Below are 21,798 nucleotides of genomic sequence, written 5' to 3' on the forward strand. Positions count from 1 at the left end.
GCTGACCTGCCCAGTGTCATTTCAGGCAGCAGTAGCTAGATCCTATAGGCAGATCAGCTCCTGCTGGTGTGCTGCAGTGCGCTGTTCCCTGTATTTCCACTGCAGCTGAGGCTGCTTCCATGAGCAAAACTTGACATGGGTTATCTTCCACATGTTTGCCCCGTGGTTATCACACACATTTTAAATTTGCACCTACACTGGTCCCAGGGAGGCTATGAAGCTCTCACTTCAGTTAGACCCCCTGATGCAGAAGGGGATCATTGAGGAGGGGACAGCTCCTGTGTGCCCTGCTTGTCCCCTTGGCTCCCAGGCCTCCCTGGGCTCCGTTTTCTGTCTCTCATCCTGTGGACAGACCAGCAGGGCTTCTCAAACATTGTAGCTGTAACACACCCCTGGCCTTGCTGTAGGGGCTTTTCCAAAGATGCCCCAAGAGGTTTTGCTAGGTGGCATCCAGCTCCATGCTGGACCGTCCCTTATCTTTCTATGTGATCTGAGTCTGTGGGTCATGAAGCCCCAGTGTGTCTTTAACGGCATCCCATGTGCTCATAGATAGCTCTCCCTTGGGTGCTAGTGATGTTCCGTGGGAAAAGCAGACTCGACCAGGTTGCATGTCGCCCTCTCTGGGTGGGGGCTCTGTCCCTGGTATCTCCTTTGGGATGTTAGTGACAATCCTTGCTTTGTGGGAAAAGTGGGTGCAGCCAGGTCATATGCTGTTCTCTCTGGGTTGGGGCTCTGTCCCTGGTGTCTGCACAAGAGCTTGTCATTCCCCTTCTGCTGGACCTGTGATGAGCAAGGGATGAGGTAGATACTGCAGTCCCTGGGAGCTTGGTGAGATCTGGGGCAAGAGAGGTGGACACTGGACACATGGATCCAGAGTGAAGTAGAATGGGGTCCTATGTCAGCAGGTGGTGGAGCTGAGATTGGGTGCCTTCATGGTTAGGACAAAGGCTAAGCCCTGGACAGGGGGTGGCCTTTGAGCCTTAGATGGGGACTGGAGGTGGTTGCAGAGGACCCTAGGGGTGTGGGTAGGGTCTTTGAGCTCAGTGGTTCCCGTGACCTGTTCTCGCTTTCCTGGGAAGCAGAAGGGGCTGGGCATGTGGGGCCCAGATGACACCGCGCTGTCCCTCAGGTGCGTACACGGTCTGTGGGCGAGTGTGTGGAGTACTACTACCTGTGGAAGAAGTCTGAGCGCTATGACTACTTCTCACAGCAGACACGGCTGGGCCGGAGGAAGTATGGCCCATCAGGAACCACGTATGTGCGGTGGGCTTCCAACAGGACCTGGGGTCAAGGGGGGACTGAGAGTCCCAGGGAGCACCTCCCGCCCGAGGCAGCTGTCCCCCTACAGTCACCCATGATGCCTCTTTCCACAGGGACACAGACCAGGACCTAGACGGCAGTGACCCCGATGGCCTTGCCCGTCCCCGCTCCTCACCACCCCTGCCCCCTGCTGCTGACAGCCTAGGCCCTGAGCAGGACCCTCTGGCACGGATGCACATAGGTGAGAATGTGGGGTGGGTCCCTGTCCTTGGGGGATCCCCCTTGTAACTGGCACCCTGACCTGTGCCAGTGGACACTAAGGAGCAGGTGTCTGGGAGACATTGTCTGTCTACTCCATGAGGTGTCACACATATGAGTTGTCATGGGGTGCTTGTTGGTTTTCCATGTGGAGGGGAACCATGTGTGCCCTGTGGCCCAGAGTAGGGGCTCTTCTCTTGGCCCCAGGTTGAGGGGTTCCTTTCTAGGCTCTAAGAGATTCCTCTCTGGGCCCTCGGTCAGGGGGGCTTCTCTCCAGGTCCAGGTTAGGGGGCTTCTTTCTGGGCCCCAGATGGGGGTTATTTAGCCCCAGCTGCATGTGGGAGATCTGGGGGTGTCTGAGCCCTCCCCAGAGTCCTGGGCTGAGTTCTGCCCCTCCACTGCAGCTGCTCCAGAGTCCAGAGCAAGAGAAAGGCTAGTTCGTGACTTCAGTTTCTGAAGGTGACCACAGAGTGAAGGACAGTGACCTTTGCTCTGTAGGTCTGTTGAACTGGTTGGTTCTGTAGTTTGTCTGGAAGAGCACCCACATCTACCCATTCCGAAGCTGCCTGTCATGCGCCTGTGTGCAGAGCTCCAGATTCCTGTTACCCTGCCTTTGCAGTGCACTCGAGCATTATCTGTTGTGTTCTATTCTGTTTGTAAATGGGAGTCACAACCTTGCAAGGCAGGGCCTTAGCCTGGGGCACAGTTTGGTATAACTGGTTTCTTTTGTGTTTATGTGTATTTTATGTATTTGTGTGAAAATATTTGTGAAGAGGGGTCTTTAGATTTTGCTGTCTCTGACAGATGTTTGTCCGGAGCCTGCATAGGTTGCAGCCTGAAGACAAAAGTGTAATTTGAAGCGAGTGCCTCTTAGCCAGGATTGCTGTGGATCCTGGGAGGGCTGGGTGTGGGATGCTGCTGAGGGCCTGGCCTCAACTGGATTCTCTCCCCGTAGAACCGCTGAGCGTGGACGGCATGACTGGCAGTCTTGGTGAGCCTGAGGAGGGCTCCAACAGCCTCCCATCCTCGGAGCCAGGGCCCTGTCTGTTCCAGCAGCTGGACGAGGTCCCGGCTGTGCCCCTGCCCCAGCGGCCCCCAGCCCTGGCCGAGCCGGCCTTCTGCCCCTCCACTGCAGCTGCTCCAGAGCCCAGCACCAGCTCGAGGTTGGCTGTGGACTTGGCCCTGCCCGAGGCCCTTCCTGAGGAGCAGCCACTGGTCTCCAGCCACGTGGATATGGATGGAGAGCCTGAGGAAGCTGTGGCCCCTGCACAGGTGGCCTTGTCGGTCACTGAGTTTGGACTTATTGGCATTGGGGACGTGAATCCTTTCCTGGCTGCCCACTCAGTGTGCCCGGGCCCTGGGCTGCACTCGGAGCCCCTGTCACAGTGAGTGCAGCCCCCACCCCAGGGGCCCCCAGGCTCAGGAGAGTGGGAGGGGTCTCCCCTGAGGGACTGAGGGTGGTGTGGTCCCAAGGAGCAGGTTGTTTGTTTATTTAGTTTTATTCTCTACTTTTAATTTGGCTTATTTATTTTTTTGACTAGGTAATACATTCATATGGTCCAAAACCCGAAAAGGTACAAATGGGGCCAGTGCTAGTCTCCTCTCAGCCCTGCCCCAGCCACCAGCCTCCCCAGGCACACGTGAAAACACGGCCTGCTGGGGGAGGCGAGGTTGGGAGCCATGTGTTCGGCCCACAGCGCTCAAGCCGTGCAGTCTGTGAGACTGGACTGACCCTTTCTTGGTCTCTCTCTCGGTCTCTCCCCTCACTGCAGCTGTAACGTGATGACCTGTTGATTCCTGGCCACAGGTGGGCGTGTGTGGCCTAGACTGGACTTGAGGCCACTCTGGGGCCTGCCTCTGTCAGTCTTCCCGACCCTTTTCCTCGTGGGCCTCGGGTAACGCCATCTCTGCTTCAGAACACTTCAAGGACTAGGGTGAGCAGTGGCAGGGCTATCAGCCCTGCCCCTCCCCAACACAGACTGGCACCCTCAGCGCCTGGCCCCACTGCCTGGCTCCAGGCTGCCACCCACCGTGGGACCCATTGGGCAGCTGGGTGCAAAGGACCCGGCCCCCTCTAGCCAGCAGAGGCGAGGAAAGGCATGCCTGCCCATCAGGGAGATGGGGAGACAGGGCAGGATGCCGCTCCCCCCACCAGCAGCCTCCGCCCAGGGAGTCCACAGCACTCTGCTTGGCTCTGTCTCACTGCACCTGGCAGGGTCGTGGGCTGCACCTGGCAGGGCCATGGGCTGCCCCAGCCCAGGGGTCAGTGGACAGCTGCTACTCGGTGCCAAACCCCATGGGGCACAGAGCCATATACCTCGACGTTGGCCCTGCCCCACCCTTGACCTCGCCCACTCTGTCCACTTCAGGAAAAGCCGCACTTTACGCCCATCTGCCTCTCTATCTGCCCAAGGGCCTCTCAGCAGCCTCGTGCAGGCAGGGTTCCAAGACAGGTGACGGACACCCCCCTGTCGCCTGCAATGCTGAGGGGCCAGGTTCCAGCCTGTTTTCCTGACCCTGCAGGTCGTATTTCTGTTGAAACTCCCCAGCAAGATGGTTTGGGGTCCTGGTCCTTCTCTGCCCTTACCTCCCTCATTTTATTTATGTTTCTGTTTACAAATTGGAGTGGGGTCCTCCACAGGGGCAGGGCAGTACTCCCCAGTCCCGGGTGTCACCAGGAGAGTTTTGGCTCGAGCCCATCTGCAGAGTTGAACTCAGCCTTCCCTGTCACCCCACCAAGGACCACACTGTGAAGTGATAACTGCCTTGAATCCCTTGCTGTTTTATTTATTAAACTTTATTTGAAGCCCCTTGGATGCGTTGTGGTGGATTGGGCAGGGCGTGAGGAGGTGCTAGAGAATGCAGGTCATTCTCCTCACTTAGTCACTTGGTGGACTCTGTACCAGGCATCGTTCAAGGATCTAGGCTAAGTCATGACTGAGAGCATGGGGGCCATGGTCCATGTCAGGATGACTGATGCGAGGGAGGTGGTTAGTTAAATGGAGGGTACGTTTAATCTGGATCCTGAAGGAAAATCACCCTGTTTTGGTGAGGGCCGGTGTGAGTCAGGCTGACGTCACTGCCAACTGTGTGGGCAGGGGCTGGAGTCCCAGGATGGAGGTGGAGGGTGGGAGGGAGAGCAGCTGTGGGGCTGAGTGGGCTGCCAGCAGGCTTTGTGCTGAAGCCCCTGTAGTGGTTGTGCAGACAGGCTGGGCAGGGGCAGGGGACATGCTGAGAGGGGACAGGCCTGGACTGAGGGAGTGGAGGCTAAGGGCTGGTTGTGCTCAGGTGTGTGAGCAAGTTGGGCGTCTCCTGGAACTCAGAGCTTAGTCCTTCAGAGCCAGTTGTGCCAGCACTGGGAGCAGGAACACTTGTGGGGTGGAATGCCAGGGACATTAGAGTGATTTTCATTGGAGTTTTTAGTCTATTTTCACATGCTTGAGTATTTTAGAGCTATTGCTCTACTGTATTCTGGATTGCTCTGCTTCTGAGAAAGCTGCTGTTGTCCTTACTTACCTTCATGTTTTTGCCCTGACTGCTAAGGTTTGTATCTTTCTTCCTGTTTTTTTTTTAATCCTCACCCTCAGATATTTTTCTGTTTATTTTCAGATTGAGTGGGAGGGAGAGTGAGCGAAAGAGAGGGAGAGAGAGAGAGAAACATCGACCTGAGAGATGTTAGGACACATGTTTTCAACTTATTTGGAGCTGAATCTTATGTTAAGGTTGAGTTTAATTTAGTCAGAAACCATCAAACTGTCTTTCAGAGGGGCTGCACGACTTGCATTCGCACCAGTGGTAAAGGAGAGTCCTGCAGCCGGCTTCAGGGCCTCTCGGGCACTCTGTGTTGTCCTTGGTTTGGATTTCGGCTATTCTGATAGGTGTGTGGTGGTATCTCACCGTTTTCTATAGCCTTCAGAGATGGACCCTCATTTCTTCCTGCAGATGTTCTTCACTGGTCTGGGAAGATCCTCAAGTATTCCTCCTTCATTTTTGAAACACTTTTTTTTTTTGGTGGGATCAGCATTTTAAAGACGTTCCACTGACTCCTAGTTTCTTTTTTCTTTTTTTTGACTCCTAGTTTCTGATGAGAAACCATTCATGTGTTTTCCTAAATTAAACCCACCTTTTTTTTTTTTGTGATTTACTTTTTGTCTGGACACCAACATTTGAGTGTGATGTGCCAGGTGTAAATTTCCACCAGGACATCTTGGGCCTGAGGGCTGCCTTGCATCTGTGTTGGGGCATCTTGGCTATTATTTCTTCAGGTATGTCTGCTGCCCCCTTTTCTCTCCTTTTGGGCCTCCAGTTATACAGGAGAGCATTGGGTATTGTCCCACGGATTTCCATGTGTTTTATTTTTTCTGTGTTTCTATTTGGATTGTTGCTATTGACTGTTTTTTGAGGTCTCTGGTCCACTTTTCCACAGTTCCAGACTGCAATTCGGCCCGTCATGTATCTCCACTGTTTTTTGTTTTTGTTTTTCCATTTCTCTGCTGAAACTCTCCATGATTTTCTTCTTTTCCTCTACATTCTTTAACCTCTATAATACCCTACGGTAACATTATTTCTGGGCTGCTAGAGGTGTGGGTGCCTGGCACATTAGTGCCCCATGAGTGTCTGAAGGTCAAGGCCGGACTGTTGCTTTGCCTCACTGTACAGCAGAGGCTGTTCCTGCCCCTACCTTGGAGGTAGACTGGAGTCTGCAGCCTCTCCTGATCTTGGGGCCCAGTGGTGGGGGCTTGGAGTAAAAGACCCCAAAATACCACCCTCTCCCCAAGCAGTAGTCAGGGAAGGTGTGTGTGTGTGTGGCTCAGAGGCTCGACTCTCCTTGAAGATAGGTCTTGCAGAAAGGAATAAGCAGCCGGGCTGGTGTGGCGTTGACCCATGCACCCGGAGGTTACTGGTTCAGTTCCTGGTCAGGGCACATGCCCAGGTTGTGGGCCAGGTCCCCAGTGGGGGGCATGCAGGAGGCAGCCATTCGATGTTCTCTTTCATCAGTGTTTCTGTCCCTCTCTTCCTCTCCCTTTCTCTAAAATCAATAAAGAAAGAAAAAAAAAAAAAAAAAAAAGGAATAAGCAGCCTCATCCTGGGAAAGCCCAGCCCAGACTGAGTCCCTGGCTGGAGCAGCAGTTACTCAGGTGACCTCAGGGCCCAGGACTAAGTCATTCATTATTCACTAGGTCACTTTTCATTCAGTAAACACTAATTGAGCACCTACTCTGTGGGAGTTCCTGCTCTCCTGGAGCTGCCTCTCAGAGGAGATTATGATAAACTGATAGACACACAGGCGGAGATAATGCCAGAACTTAGAGCAGTGGTTCTCAACCTGTGGGTCGTGACCCCTTTGGGGGTTGAATGACCCTTTCACAGGGGTCACCCAACACCATCAGAAAACACATATTTCCGATGGTCTTAGGAACCGAGACACCGTTCCTCTATCCGTGTCCAGGCGAGTCTGCCCACATGCAGATACACCCACATACAACATGAGGAACTGTACTAAAGGGTCGTGGCATTAGGAAGGTTGAGAAACACTGTCTTAGAGGAAGGAAGTAGCAGGCTAGGGTATAGGGCAGGGAGGGCTTTGTAGTAGAGGTCCTTCATCCAGTGCTGAAGGTTCCCAGGATGCTGACCTGGTGCTAAAGCTGGGAAGGTTGCCCTGTCCGATTCAGGTTGTGTGGCACTTGGGGATGGCAAAGTCCTTGTATATGTATCCAGATCTGGGATTCTGACTCGCAGGTGACTCCAAGCATATACTCCCACTGTGTTGTATTCAGCTAACCTTCTAATAGTGCTTCTTAGACTGAGAACCATTCACCCACTTTGCCTTCCCTGGCCAGATATACCCATCACAGCCTCCCAGGGATACAGTCTCAACTACAGGGCCCTCAGCAAGGCTTAAAGCCCCCAGTATGGGAGCCAGCTCCCAGTGTGGTCTCTCAGCCCTAAGGAGAAGTATAGAAATAGGTGGGAGTGGTGGCTGCACTCAGGTGGCACCTACAGTGGGTACCCTTCTGCCCACCTGCCAGTCTTCTTTCCCTTAATCTTCACAATACTCCTTTTGGAAGCAAACTTGGAGTCTCTCAGGTTGTGCTGAGGCAAAAGGGTGATGAGAGCTGACAACCTTCTGAGCCCTGAGTGTCACAGCTTGGGAGTGACCAGTCACCACGGAGTTGGCGGGTTTCTAGGGCAGACAAGCATGGTCCCGGTATCATCAGTGCCCCAGCTTTGCCATCTGCAGGTGAGGGAGAAGCCATCCAGCCCAGGCTGTGTACCCTGAGCAGTCCTCGCTGGCTTATTTTCTCTACAAAGGACCAGGTGTGAAAGCTTGAAGTGGGAGACCCCAGGTAGCTGGTGTAAAAGCCCTGACCCCAATCCTAACACTAATCCTAATCCCTACTGCCCTGCTAGATTTTAATCCTGACCCTGCCCAGATATTTTAAGAACAGGATGAGACTGAGGTCACTGGGGAAGGGCTGCTAGCCACACCAGCTCCAGCCTCATGCCCTCCCTCCAGCCACTCCTGGCTCACCAGGAACCAGGCCATGCCCTGTCCCACCCAGCGCCTCTGCCTGCAGAAGCCTCCCCTGGAGACCTCCTGGGTCTGACCTTGCAGCACACCCACCTAGGCTGTCTCCACCACCACGCCCCATTTTGGCGGGTGTCTCAGTTTACCTTCCCCCAGTACACAGTAGGTGCTCAATAAAAGAACCCCGAATTTCCTTGAATCCAATACAATGTTGCATCTTTACCTTAACTGGAAGTGTTGTTGGGCTGTCAACACCAAGAGCGGTACTCACCTGATTTAAGTGAGGTTAAAATGAAAAAAAGTGCAATAATAATGATGCCAGCTAATATTTATGTAAAATTTTTGTCAGGCTCTTCATTATTTTATCAGGTAATTCTCACAACAACCCTAATTTAGTTTATGTTGCATGAATGAAAGAATGAGTGCTGGGAGTTAGAACCCAGGACCGGCCTTTCCCTGGGGCCCGCCTTAACTTATGAGTGGCAGCAGTAGAAGCCAATGAACAGAACCCGAGCATACGTGGGGCGGGGGCCACGCCGGCAGGAGAGGATGACGCACGGGATCCAGCTGAGCCTGAAAAGGCCCTTCAGACAGCCCCACCTCTGCCCAGACTTTAGGGAAACCCTCCAGGCAATTAAATCAGATTCTCCGGGACGTTTTGGAGGAAGTCTCGGGGCGACTTCAACTTCTTGGGGCGTGCGGTTGAAAAGGGGGTTGGTTGCTGACGTGACGTCCCTTCCACACCGTCTCCACCACACTACAGACGGAAAATCTAGGTCCAGAAGTTTCCAGGCAGGACCTTGTCACGTCCTGGGGGTGGGTTGAGTTATTTTTGGTGTGTGTGGGGGTGGTCGGGGTGTGCCTCCAGCGGCTTGCTTATGGAAAGTTGATCGGGGCCCAGGGGACTTGACTCAGACACTTGTCCCCCAAACCCCACCGTCTGGACAATGACCAAAAGCAGAGGCCTGTTCATCCTTCCGAGAAGCAGGGTCGAGGGGTGGGTCTCTGAGTTCAAGTCCCAGCTGCTTGACTTTAGGCCAGGGGCTGCCCCTCTGTGGACCTTGCTCCCTTCATCTCTAAAAAGGGCCGAGAATATCCTCTGTAGGATCATTGGAGGTGGTGGGGTGGTGACATGGGACCTTGGCGCCAGGTCACCTGGGTTCCAGTCCCTGCCCCCTTCCCACTGTGTGACCTTGGGAGTGACAGAACCTCTTGCCTGTCAAGTGTTCTGCCAGATCAAGTCAGGGCTCTCCAGGAGATGGTCACACTCTCCAGTGCCTCTCAAGTGGTTCCAGCCAAAAGGATCCAGTGTGGGTGTGTGGACACTGAGAGTGGATGTAATGGGCCCCTCTGGTCTCAGTTTCCCTGGCTTGGGTGCTCTTGACCTCCAGGTACCTCCCAGCTCAGGGCTCCCTGGGACCTGTGGGGTGCAGGGCACAGTCCCAAACGCTAACCCTTTCCAGGTGTGAGAGAGTTCCTACCTCCTGGCACCTCTGCTCTTCTGTCAAATGGAGACAGTAAGTGCTAGATAGCAACAGTGCCTGGCACAGCCTTCAGGGTGGGTGTTGAGGAATCTCATCTAAACTGCCACGGGTGGCAGAACCGCAGAAAAACCTCTGCAATTAAGCCTAGACACCCCATCACTTTTTTAGGCACTTAACTGATTCAGGCTATTGAGATGTACACGGAATGAGTACCAGTCTCCAATGAGGAGACCGAGGCTCAGAGAGGAGCCTGGGGGACTTAATCCAGTGGAGCCCGAGCTCCTCCACACCCCGCAGTTATGCTGAGGCTGCCCATTCACACCTCACTCATACGTTCTTCGCCTGTCACCTCATCCCACCCCGTCCCAATCCCCCAGACTCAGCCAGCCCGATCCGTGTGACCTAGGCACTGGGTGACCCTGGGCTCGCTGTCCCTAAGCCTTAGCTTCTCAGGCTGGTGGGGGTTGATTGGGCGCAGACGACCCCTACCAGCTCAGAGACTCCTCCTCCACACCCCCGGTCCCCAGCCGCGGCGCTCACTCACTTTCCACCCGGCTGCTTCCTGCGCGCAGCGGGCGGGGCGGGGGCAGAGTCCGCCCCCTCCCCTGGGGCTGCCCCGCCCCGCCCGTCGCTCCCCTCCCCTCCCCTCCCCTGCCGGGCCGGGCTCGGCGGCCATGTGACCCTGCGGCTGGGCCAGGACCGGCCGGGACGCGCTGGGACTGGCGTCGCGGCTCGCGGGCGCTGCCCGGGGCGGGGGCGGCATGGAGCGGAGGTGGGTCTTCGTGCTGCTCGACGTGCTGTGCGTGCTGGTCGGTAAGAGCTGCAGGAACCCGGGCGTGTGTGTGTGTTGGGGGGCACCTCTTCCCAGGTGGCTCTCGTCTGCGCTCCCGCGAAGGTTTGTAGGGCGGGGGAGGGCGTGCGACGCCGCCACCTCTCCGAGGCTCCTTCTTAGAGGGGTGACTCGGGAGAGGACTCGGCGCACCTTCCCCGGCGTGCGCCCTCCCGGCCTCAGTTTACCCTGCTCGCGCCGGGTTCAGGAGTGGGTCGTGAACGGCGCCGGGGTTGGCACCCCGGCCCGAGGCAGCAGGAAGTCGCCGCAAGCGCCCCGGCTCCCGCCGCGCCCGACCGGGGCGGTGATTCACGCGGGCGGTGGCCCCGGTAGGAGCGGGGCGGGACGGAGAGTGCGCTGCGGGCCCCCATCCGGAGGACCTTCACACTCCCGTCTCGGGGAGGGCTGAAGCCTGGCCCGGGACGCACAGCTCGTCGGTGGGATTTGAACCCGCTCAGGCGTAGCGTCGCGGAGAGAAAGCTGGGCCCCGGGCTACGAATGAACCGCGGGCTTCGGGGCCGCGCGACCAAACCTGTTGGGCGGCTTTTCGGGCCAGGTTGGCGGAGGGGGCAGCCCGACGCCCCTTCCCTAACCCTCCCCTCCCCCAGGGTCCCAGGAACAAAGGCTGAGTGTTTGCTCTGGGGCTGAGGGCAGTGGCCTCGGAATTCTACCCGCGGCTGGGGGAGGGGCCCCTCTACAGAAATCGCCCCCGGCTTCCTAATCTGGTTCTTGCTCCTCAGACCTACACCGAGCCGACTGAGATCAAGGGATGGCGAGTTCAGTCCTGGTGGATGCAGGGGCCAGGCCCTCCTCCCATGTCCCAGATGAAACCCCTTTTGGGATGGGCCAGGTGACAGCAGGAAATCACCTGGGCACTATATCCTGAGCACCTATGTTATTTATTTAAATATTTGTGTGGGACTTACTGTATGGTAGGGGCTAAGCAACATGCAAATAATCAAACTTTCTCCTCCAAACAGCTTTTGAGGGAGGAGATGTTCTAATCCCCAACTTCATCCCACGGGAGGCAGAGCTAAGATTAGGTCGTTTATTGCTGTTGTGTGCCAGGAGTTGGTGGTTCAGGAAGACCTGCTCCCCATTCTAGAAGATTCAACACATAAACATTTCAGTTTGAAATGCTTACAAGGGTCCTGAGGAAATACTGTGGGATGATGTGAGGTCAGGGAAGCTGAACCAAGGGAGGCTCTGATTCAGTGCACAGAGCTCTGCTTCCCGATCCCAGGAAAGGCTAGTCTGGTTCTGATTGGGGGTGTCTGAGTCTTCAGTGGGAGGGGCTGGGAAACGGGAGTTGGGAGGCTGACCTCCCCTCCCAGGCACCCTGTGTGACTTGATTTCTCAGCATCTGCTAGCCCTGCCCCCAGTCCAACACACACACACACACACACACACACACACACACACACACACACCCCCCCCTTTGGGAGTTTCCTTGTTGGCCTGTCTGTCTCTACCCTTGCCCTCACTCACAGCAGCCAGAGGGATCCTATGAAAACATGCTCTGTTCCTCTGCTCCAAACCCTCCTGTGCCTCCCACCTCACTTACAGCCAGATTCACATTCTCATAATGTCCTCCATCCCCCAATCCCTCAACACAGTCCTTCTCAATGCTCCAACTCCCCTGGCATGGTCAAACCTCCAGACCTTTGCATTAGCTTGTACCCTGTACTTGGCACTATTCCTCAGCTGTTCCCTGAACTTCCTCTTCTCTTCCAAGCCACCTTCTCTGTGACTTCCTTTACTTTCCTATTGAAAGCTGCAGCCACCTCTCCGATTCCAGCCATCATTTACTTATTCTTTATTTCTAACTCCTCTCGGCTCCCTGAAGTTGATCTCTGTTTTCTTCAGTCTTTTTCCAGACTCAGCATCAAAAGTGCTCAACACCATCACTAAAGGGCCCCTGGTACCCTTGAATTTGGCCTGTTGGGAGGAGTTGGCCTCGCTGTCCCCCTCCTCTGGAATTCAGATCTCAGAAGAGCCACACCCTTTTACACTTGTTACCTGCCCTGCCAGGGGCAAAGGACACCGTGCTGGAGTTTGTCTCTGTACACCTACTCCATAGATCAGGGAGCCCTCTATGGGAAGGGGGAAAGGGTTTCAGCTTAGCAGGACTCCAGTGCCTGAGTGACTTAACCTTTCATAATTTGGTCATGACTTGTGGCTCCTTAATGTGTCTTTGAACTGAACTTCCAAGTCTGGTTTGTCTTGGTCACTGTGTGGCCGGCTCAGGGACAAATGAGAATGTGAGCCTCTCAGCTGGAAGAGCAGGAAGCCCTTCTTATAACAGATCCTTATTAATGCCTGCCTAAGCTCCTGGGACTCAGCCTTGAGCATTGCAACCCTCCTTGCTCACAGATGTGGGAGGGAGGGGATTCAATCAAGTATCAATGATTACATAATTATACATAAGGACAAGAGACAGGAGTGACAGACATTTTCTTCTTGGAGAGTGATTACTTGGGTGTGACAGTCAGGAGAGGGGAATGGAACTGAGACTGGGGGGAAGTTAGTTAGGATATTTTGGGTAGTGAGAAGGACATTTGCAAAGGTCCTGGGGTGGATGCTTTCTGGATTTGTTGAAGGAGCAGAAAGGAGGATGGAGGGAAATGAGGGGAGAGGGTAGGAGACATGGAGTAGGTTAGACAATGGGCCTGGGGAGGACTTTGGTGTTCATCTGAGGATGATGGGGAACCCTGAGGGGGTTTTAATGGTGGGCATGAATATGAGGAATCCAGGAGGGAGGCTGAGGCAGGTGTGCAAGCTCCAGAAGAAGGCTTGGTCTATGTAGCCTGGGGCTTGGCTGGTGCTAGGGGAGAAACATGTGGCTTCATGGCTTCTTTCCCCTACTCCCAGCTTCTCTGCCTTTCATCATCCTGACACTCGTGAATGCCCCGTACAAGCGAGGGTTCTACTGTGGTGATGACTCCATCCGGTACCCCTACCGTCCAGACACCATCACTCACGGGCTCATGGCCGGGGTCACCATCACTGCCACCGTCATCCTTGTAAGGCAGGAAGGGCTTGTAGGGTGGGGGCAGGAGGGGCTTGTAGTATCTGCCCTGGGTGGTATTTGTGGGGAAGAGGGCCCCTTTCAGAATTCCCAGTTCCCTAGTGGCCTCAGGGGAGCCAGAAATCCTAAACCCCTTTTAGTGGGAAGGACTGAGCCATTGCCTGGTGGAGACCCCACAGTTGCTGCTCTGGCCCCACCCTGAACTTCTTGGCTGATCCCTTTGTAGGTCTCTGTGGGAGAAGCCTACCTGGTGTACACAGACCGCCTCTATTCCCACTCCAACTTCAACAATTACGTGGCTGCTGTCTACAAGGTGCTGGGGACATTCCTGTTTGGGGCTGCAGTGAGCCAGTCCCTAACAGACCTGGCCAAGTACATGATTGGCCGGCTGCGGCCCAACTTCCTGGCAGTGTGTGACCCTGACTGGAGCCGTGTCAACTGCTCCATCTATGTACAGGTGGAGAAGGTGTGCAGGGGAAGCCCTGCCAACATCACTGAGTCCAGGTGGGTGCTGGATTAGCAGCTTTCACTCTGGGTGATGCTGGGAGAGCCCAAGCTATAGATACGCCCACTCCCTGGGGGAAAATGGGGGCTGGAGAAGGGCCTCCAGAAGCTGGATATTGAAGAATGAATTGCTAGATGGAGAAGGATAAAGAGGTACCTCCTTGGGCAGCGTCCAGGGTGGGAGCGGGGCCAGGAGGTTCCTGTGGGCCTGGGTCCTGCAGGTAGGGAGGCAAGGTGGGGCTGGGAGTTTCCGGCCCTGGAGCAGAGCAGTCAGTATTAGGAGGGGTTACCCACCTCCCCTAAATTTCAGCTTTTGCTCTGTCCTCTCACCATCTCCGCTGATAAACTTCACTTAAGTGACTTCCTTCTTTTTCTTTCTTAATTTTATTTTTATTCTTTGATTAATCCTCACCCGAAGAGTTTTTTCATTGATTTTTTTTTTTTTTTTTTTTGATAAAGTGGACGAGAAGGAAATGGAGAGAGAGAGAGAGAAAAACATTGATGTGAGAAAGACACATCAACTGGTTGCCTCTCACACGACCCCGACCAGGGCTGGGGATCGAACCTGCAACCCAGTTGCATGCCCTTGACCTGAGACCCTTTGGTCTGCAGGCTGACGCTCTCACCTCAGAGTCAAATGGGCTAGGGCTTCTTATTTTTCTCTTTAAAAATGATATAAAATTCACAGCATAAATTCACTAATTTAACCATTTTAATGTGTATAATTAATTGATTTCTAGTGCATTCACAGTGTTGTGCAGCCATCTCCACTATCTTATTCCAGAATATGTTCATCACACCAAATAGAAACTCCATGTCCATTAGCTCTCTCTTCTCCCTAGCCCTTGTTAACCACTAACCTGTTTTCTGTCTCTATGGATTTACCTACTTTAGACATTTCATATGTATGGAATCATATACCATGTGGTCTTCCCGGGCTTCTTTAATGTTTTAAAGGTCACCCATATTGTAGCTTCTGTCATTTTTTGTTTCATGTATTATGAGCTCTGTTGTTAGGTGCATATATCTTTATAATTGTTATATCTTCTTGATTGATTGACCCTTTTATCACAGTAATGTCCTTTTTTTCTCCTAACATTTTTTGTCTCAATGTCTATTTTGCCTGATAATAGTATAGCATAGACAGCCTGGCAGTCTTTTGGTTGTTGTTTGCATGGAATATTTTTTTTAATTCTTGTACTTTCAATCTATTTGTGTCTTTGAATCTAAAGTGAGTCTCTTATGTTCATTATAAAGTTAGATGTATTTCAAATCCATTCTCAGCCCTGGCCAGTGTGGCTCAGTGGTCAGAGCATTGGCTTGTGCACCGAAGGGTTGTGTGTTCTATTCCTGATCAAGGGAATGTACCTGGGTTGCAGGTTTGATCCCCAGGGGCATGTGTAGGAGGTAACCAATCGACGCTTCTCTCTTTCTCCCCACCCTTCCACTCTCTCTAAAAATCAATGGAAAAAATATCCTCAGGTGAGGATTAACAACAAAAAATAAATAAATAAATAAATAAAATCTATTCTCTAGTTTCTGCCTTTTAGATAATTTAATACATTCACATTAATGTAATTACTGATAAGGAAAAACCCCTGTTGTCTACATATTGTATGTTTTTGTTTTGCTTTGTTTCTTAATTTCTCCATAACTGTCTTTTCTGTTAAATAGGTATTTCCTATGCAAAAAGTTTACAGAGATATTGTGCACCCCCTTTGAAGTTATTGTCACAAATTATATATATATATATGTATGTATATATTTTTTTTGTAATCCTCACCTAAGGATGTTTTTCCATTGATTTTCAGATAGAGTGGGAGGGAGGGAGAGAGAGAGAAACATCCATGTAAGAGAGACACACCGATTGGTTGCCTCCCACATGACCCCAACCAGGGCTGGGGGATCAAACCGCAACTGAGGTATGTCCCCTTTACTGGAATCAAACCTGTGACTCTGGTCTGAGGGCCATTATTCAAAATGCTGAGCCAAACCGGCCAGGGCCATGAATGATATGTTTATACATTGTGTGCTATTCAATATAGATTTATATATATTGTTTTACGTAGTTTTTGAAATTGAGGCATAATAACATATTAGTTATATATATGTTATATAATTATTTGATAGTTGTATTTATTGTGATTACCACAGTAAGTCTTATTTACTTTGTTAGCATATATGCAGGTTTTGTTTTTTTTAATGATTTTATTGATTTTTGAGAGAAAGAGAGATAGAAACATCATTGTGAGAGAGAAACATTGATCGGCTGACTCCTGCACATCTCCCACTGGGGATCGAGCCTGCAACCCAGGTATGTGCCCTGAACAGGAATCGAACTGGGATCTCTCAGTCCATGGAATGACTCTCAGTCCACTGAGCCACATCAGCTGGGCAGTTTTATTTTTAGTCACATAGACAAAAACCAGAATTATAAACCAAAAATACATTAATATTGACATTTCTATTTTGTAATTACCTTTATTGGTGTTTTTTACATCTTTGAGAGGATTTGAGTTACTATCTAGTAGTATCCTTCATTTCTCCTTGAGAGACTCCCTTTTTGTAGCGCAGGTGTATGAGCATTGAATTCTCTGGATCTTTGCTTATCTGGTAAGGTCTTAATTTCTCCTTCATTTTTAGAGGATAATTTTGCTAGATACAGAATTCTTGGTTGACAGTTTTTTCTGTTTTAGTTTTTTGAATATGTAATCTTACACCTTCTGGCCTGCATGGTTTCTGATAAGACATTAACTGCCAATCTTACGAGGGTCCCATGTACACAATGAGTCCCTTCTCTTGTCTGTTTTTAAGAATGTCTCTGACTTTTTTTTGGCATTTTGATTATAATGTGTCTCTCTGTGGATGTTTTTCAACTTATCCTACTTGGAGTTTCAATGCGCTTCTTGGGTGTGTAGATTAAAGTATTTCATCACGTTTGGGGATTTTTCAGCCATTATTTCTTAAAATATTCTGTCTGCCTTCTTCTCTCCTCTCCTCTCCTTTTGGGACTCCCATTATGTCTAACAGCAACCTTGTTTCAATGTAAAATTCTCCCTCAGATTGTGAGAAGCTCAGTGGAAGGGGACAGGAGACCAGGAGGGTGTTGAAGGTAGAGATGCTGAATAAACTGTCAGGTCTCTGAGCATGGGCCCTCCGGCTCTGTCCTCTGCACAACCCTCCTGATGCCTGCTGCCCTCTCCTTTCTTAGATTATCTTTCTACTCCGGACACTCCTCCTTTGGGATGTACTGCATGATGTTCTTGGCGGTGAGTTGGTTTTTCTGTGCCTTGCTTGGTGTGGGACTGTGGCCAAGACACTCTCCTTTGCTGGGCCTCAGTTTCTGCATCCATAAAACAGGGTGGGTGGAGGAGGTGATTGGTCGGGCTAAGTGATTTGTTTATAAAAACTGGAGGCCCTGGGTCTTCTGGTTCCGTAGTCTTGACCTCAGGGCTACCATCTGTGCGTTGGCCATGGGTTGAGCCTGGAAGGATCCTGAACTCATGGCTGCCCTCTGGCCCCCCAGCTCTACGTGCAGGCGCGGCTCTGCTGGAAGTGGGCACGGCTGCTGCGGCCCACGGTGCAGTTCTTCTTGGTGGCATTTGCCCTCTATGTGGGCTACACCCGCGTATCTGACCACAAACACCACTGGAGTGATGTCCTCGTGGGCCTCCTGCAGGGGGCACTGGTGGCCTGCCTCACTGTGAGCTCCTGGGTCCCAACTTTTTGCCCTGGTACCTGCTTACCCACTGTCTCCCTTTTACAGGTCCCTAGTCCTCTCTACTCCCATCTCTCCCCTAAGAACCCAGGCTTCCCACCCCAGGTTCTGCTTTTCTCATTGCCCCTGCCATGGTATTTATCCCTCTTGGTTCTACCACTCCTCACCCCCTTTCCTTCCCAGGGTTCCCTTCCCCACCCCCCCACCTGGGTTCCAGTCCTACCCCTGCCCAGCCAGCTTTTGCCCTCTTTCCTCACCCAGGTTCGTTATATCTCTGACTTCTTCAAAACCCGGCCACCACAGCGCTGCCTGGAAGGAGAGGAGCTGGAACGGAAGCCCAGCCTGTCACTGACACTGACCCTGGGTGAGGCTGACCGCAACCACTATGGGTACCCTGTCTCCAGCTCCTGAGGCTGGAAGCTGCCCGGGCAGGACTTCCAGTGGAACTCAGGCTGTGGGTCAGTATGTCCGTGGTGCTGAGATGGCAGTGAGGGCTCTGGACAGGCTCCAGGTGCTCCAGGCTGGTTCCCAGAGGGGTTTCTGTTAAACCCACCTCCTATGCACTGGACAGGGGCATGGTGGTACCCAGGGCAGCCCTAATGTTTGGATGGGGACCTTTCATTATGAATAGAGCTCCCTTGTGCCTCTTTTGTTGGCTTAGGGAAGGGACCAAGAGATATGGATAAATGCTGTTTTTGTAAAATGTATATGTGGATTTTTAGTAAAATAGGGCATTTGCTTGATAAATGTTATCAGCGCCTCTGTTTTTTATGGTCAATCTGAGGACTGTTCTACAGCAGAGAGGGAGAACCCTCCCTTGTCAGCAGCTCAGCTGAGCTCAGTTGTCAGAGCTGGTGAAGTCAACAAGCCAGATGAAAGTAACAGCCAAGTCTTTAGTCAGTCATTTCTTCAGTACAAAATGGTGTTAAAAACTTACATCATATGGGAGCTAAATGCGCTCAGTTGACCATGTAAGGAAATGTATGCATGTATTCCAACCTATGTATACACATCTAATTATAAAGATTTCTGTGTGTAACTGTCTATATCTATATTAAGCTAAAGATGAATTTATACTGTTGTTTCCAGCCTGATCTATTATCACATGGATACTGTAACTTCCCCTTGACCGGGGTTCGCAACTGCAACCTTGGCATATCAGGATGATGCTGTAACCAATTGAGCAACCGGGCCAGGGCCATCTGCCATTTATTTAATTCATTACTCTATTCTAGATTATTTAGACAGTAGCTTCAGAATTGTAAATTACCCCAAGGGAAATATTTTCTAAAATAGAGTCCATTGTTTATGTACAGTACATTTTGCTTTAGTCTATAGATTCTGCTCATTTTCAAAGTTATGTAGGTCAGCACCTTTTGCCCCACTGTAGGTGGCTACAGTGAGTTTCTTTCATACATTTCTAATATAGTTACATTCTTTGGCACATCCTGTATTTCATTATGTGACACTCCCATGTCCTAAATTCAAATTTAAACTTAATTTTAATTGATTATGATTTAATCGTTGGGCTGTAAAAAACTCTAGGTTTTCATAAATGCACAATGGCAGATATCTGTCACTAAAGTGTCCTGTGTAACACATCGAGTCCTCACACCATGATTTGCCATCTCTAGTTTTGCCTTTTCCAGAATGTCATATAAATGGGGTCATACAATGTGTAGCCTCTTCATACAGGATTCTTTACTTAGCAGTATACATGTAAGATTCATCCATGTCTTTGTATAGGTTTGTTTACATAAAAAAATCCAAGCCTATAGAGAATTTTTGTAAGGATTAATTGAGCCAATATTGACTACAGTTGCCGGGACGTAAGATCTCACATGCACCTGAGAACAGTTGTTTTGCAGCTTCTCTTTTGCATTTGGGATTAAGGAGGGAATGTAAGGAAGATTAAATGAAGGTGGAAGAAAGCAAGGCCAGGTAGGGGTGGGGTGGGCTGGATTACAGGATAGTTAATAAGATTATGTGCTCTCTTGAGGGCAGTTATGCTTATTTCAAAGGTGTGCTAACCCCGATGCACAAAAATGGACAGGGCTTGCTTAAGGCAAAGATAAAACCTTTTACTAAAAGAGTTAGATGTCTGGGGCATGACTACCCACCATGACCTTCAGAGTTAGGAATTTGTGATTAGATCTCCCTGTGAGGTTACTTTGGGTAGAACCCCTGTTTCTTCCACTGGTTGATGGTTCATTCCTTTCTATTGTTGAATTGTGTTCCATTGCTTGTGTAGGAGAGGGAAATTAATTTCCTTCTACTCTTCTAGGTTCTTGCTGAGACTCCCCTGTAATAAAGACAGACTAACAGAGGAAACCAAATTTATCTCCTGTATACATGAGAGAGAACCAGGAATACTGAGTAGCTTCCTGAAATAGCCCAAGTCATCACCTTAGATACCATCTTGAGCTAAAAACAAAAAGATGTTGGGATAGTGGGGAATCCAGTTAAGGCAGGTTATCCAGCAGAACAGTAAACAAGGGTATGGTTGTTAATGCAGATTTAAGTCTAGGCCTTCTCCATTGAAGAGTCTTGAGATTTTCTTTCTTCTTTTCCTGGTACAGAGGGAGACACCCCTACACGTGGAGATTTCCTTATAAATGTAAATTTACCTCACAAAAGAGCAACAGAGATTCTGCTGTGTCTAGTTTTAAAAGAAAAATCAGCTCAAAATAATCCTAATGAAAAAGAGGCATTATTTGGGGGTGGCATGTTCTGCTTTCCTTCACATGGATACACCCCGCTTTGCTTATGCATTCATTCATCTACTAAGATGAAACCAAGAGGCAGTGATCGGATCTGGGTTTGTTGTCTCGCAAAATTGAAGAATGAGTTCACAGACAAAGGGGCAAGAGAAAGCAAAATTTATTGGAAGAACAGACGCCCTTCAGCAGGGAGGGGATCCAAGTGGGTTGCCGGTGAGGCTCCTTTGTCTAGGGGTAGATATATGCCTTGCTAGCTTCTGATTGATCCTTTCAAGGAATTCTGCCTTAGCAACACCCATACATTTTAAAGCTTGTGTTTCCCCCTTAACTGGGATTAGCCCTAGGTCATCTAGCTCTAAATTCATACTACCTTTCTGGAAAAAACATATGTGGGCATCACTGATTTAAAAAAAGCTCACCCTGTCAGGTGAATTGGGGCAGATTTGATTAGCAAAAATATACATTGTCCCATAACATTCCTTAGTTGGAAGTGGACAGGTTTTGATTTAAAAACAGATGTTGATTAGCTATCCCTGACATTTGTACAGAAGCTTTATTCCCAAGGGAAGAGACAATTTAGTTGGGTGTGGTTAAGAACAAATAAAGTAGCCCCAAGTATCTCTAGGGGCCTCAGTAACTTTCCTTTTTATGGTAATTTCAACTTCTCGCAGACTATCAGTGAGGAGGAGGGGAAATGCCCTTGGAACAACCCTATGCTTGCTTTTGGTTTCTTTTCTAAATCCAATTTTGGTTTCCTATAATCCTTTTTAAGGTAACCTGGCTTTCTGCAATAGAAACATACTCCAGTTTCGCAGCGGAACTCATTCTGCAATCCAGTTGCCTTGCTCCCAGAAATCAGTAGATATATTAATTGGAATAGATCAGATTTGCCAGCACTATATTCTTTACCAGTAAATAAAATTCATTTGCAAATCTATCAGGGTTCCAGAAAAAGGAACTATACAATCCATGTTCCTCTCTTGCCTGAAACCAGCCTTTCTGGTTTTTTTATTTGTTATGTAATTGATCTCTGCTCCTTCCAAGAGCTTCTTTTTTTTTTTTGGGAGGGAGAGAGAGAGAGAGAAACATCGACGTGAAAGGGACACATCGAGTGGCTGCCACCCACACCACCCAACCAGGGCCGGGGACAAACTGCAACCGAGGTACATGCCCTTAGCGGGAACCGAACCCGGGTCTCTCCAGACCGCAGGCCGACGCTCCAACCGCTGAGCCAAATTGGCCAGGGCACAAGAGCTTCTAATTTGCAATCATGCTTTTCATTTCTATAAGTCAGAGTGTTAATGGGGGCTGGGAGTTTCTGGCCTTGTAAGCATAATTTCCCATGTTGAGTTTAGTTTTATTTTGAGATCTGTAGAGTCCAGATAAACCTTCAGATATACTGTGTACTGTGTTCTACCTGTGTGCTGAGCTCCAAGTCCTCAAAAACCTCCCCCAGCATGCAGGAGGT

The 21,798-nt window shown here is 50.5% G+C and overlaps 2 protein-coding genes across 7 annotated transcripts in view; both read left to right on the plus strand.

Annotated features, from left to right (window-relative positions):
* MIER2 (MIER family member 2) overlaps positions 1-4,322 on the plus strand; it is a 29,778-nt gene extending 25,456 nt beyond the window's left edge. For 2 of the 3 annotated variants that reach the window (XM_036241793.1, XM_036241795.1), the window contains 4 exons: positions 1,130-1,254; positions 1,374-1,501; positions 2,474-2,903; positions 3,291-4,322. In XM_036241793.1, the coding sequence (XP_036097686.1) occupies positions 1,130-1,254; positions 1,374-1,501; positions 2,474-2,903; positions 3,291-3,312 (705 nt within the window). In that variant the 3' untranslated portion in view covers positions 3,313-4,322. Of the gene's footprint in view, positions 1-1,129; positions 1,255-1,373; positions 1,502-2,473; positions 2,904-3,059; positions 3,093-3,290 lie in introns of all 3 variants that reach the window. The other variant, XM_036241794.1, reaches the window with a different exon arrangement.
* Positions 4,323-10,213: 5,891 nt separating this feature from the next.
* On the plus strand, positions 10,214-19,541 carry PLPP2 (phospholipid phosphatase 2). Of its 4 annotated transcripts, none has more exons than XM_036241511.1 (6): positions 10,214-10,344; positions 13,232-13,383; positions 13,615-13,892; positions 17,104-17,161; positions 17,419-17,595; positions 17,872-19,541. In XM_036241511.1, exons 1-6 carry the CDS (start codon positions 10,293-10,295, stop codon positions 18,019-18,021), a joined length of 867 nt encoding a protein of 288 aa, XP_036097404.1. In that variant the 5' UTR covers positions 10,214-10,292; the 3' UTR covers positions 18,022-19,541. The 4 variants fall into 4 exon arrangements, with proteins under 4 accessions (XP_036097404.1, XP_036097405.1, XP_036097407.1 ...); XM_036241512.1 differs by having other exon boundaries at positions 17,419-17,626; positions 17,872-17,998; XM_036241514.1 differs by having other exon boundaries at positions 10,249-10,303.
* Positions 19,542-21,798: the final 2,257 nt, after the last annotated feature.

The sequence above is a fragment of the Molossus molossus genome, unplaced genomic scaffold, assembly GCF_014108415.1.
Source record: "Molossus molossus isolate mMolMol1 unplaced genomic scaffold, mMolMol1.p scaffold_m16_p_4, whole genome shotgun sequence".
Lineage (NCBI taxonomy): Eukaryota > Metazoa > Chordata > Mammalia > Chiroptera > Molossidae > Molossus > Molossus molossus.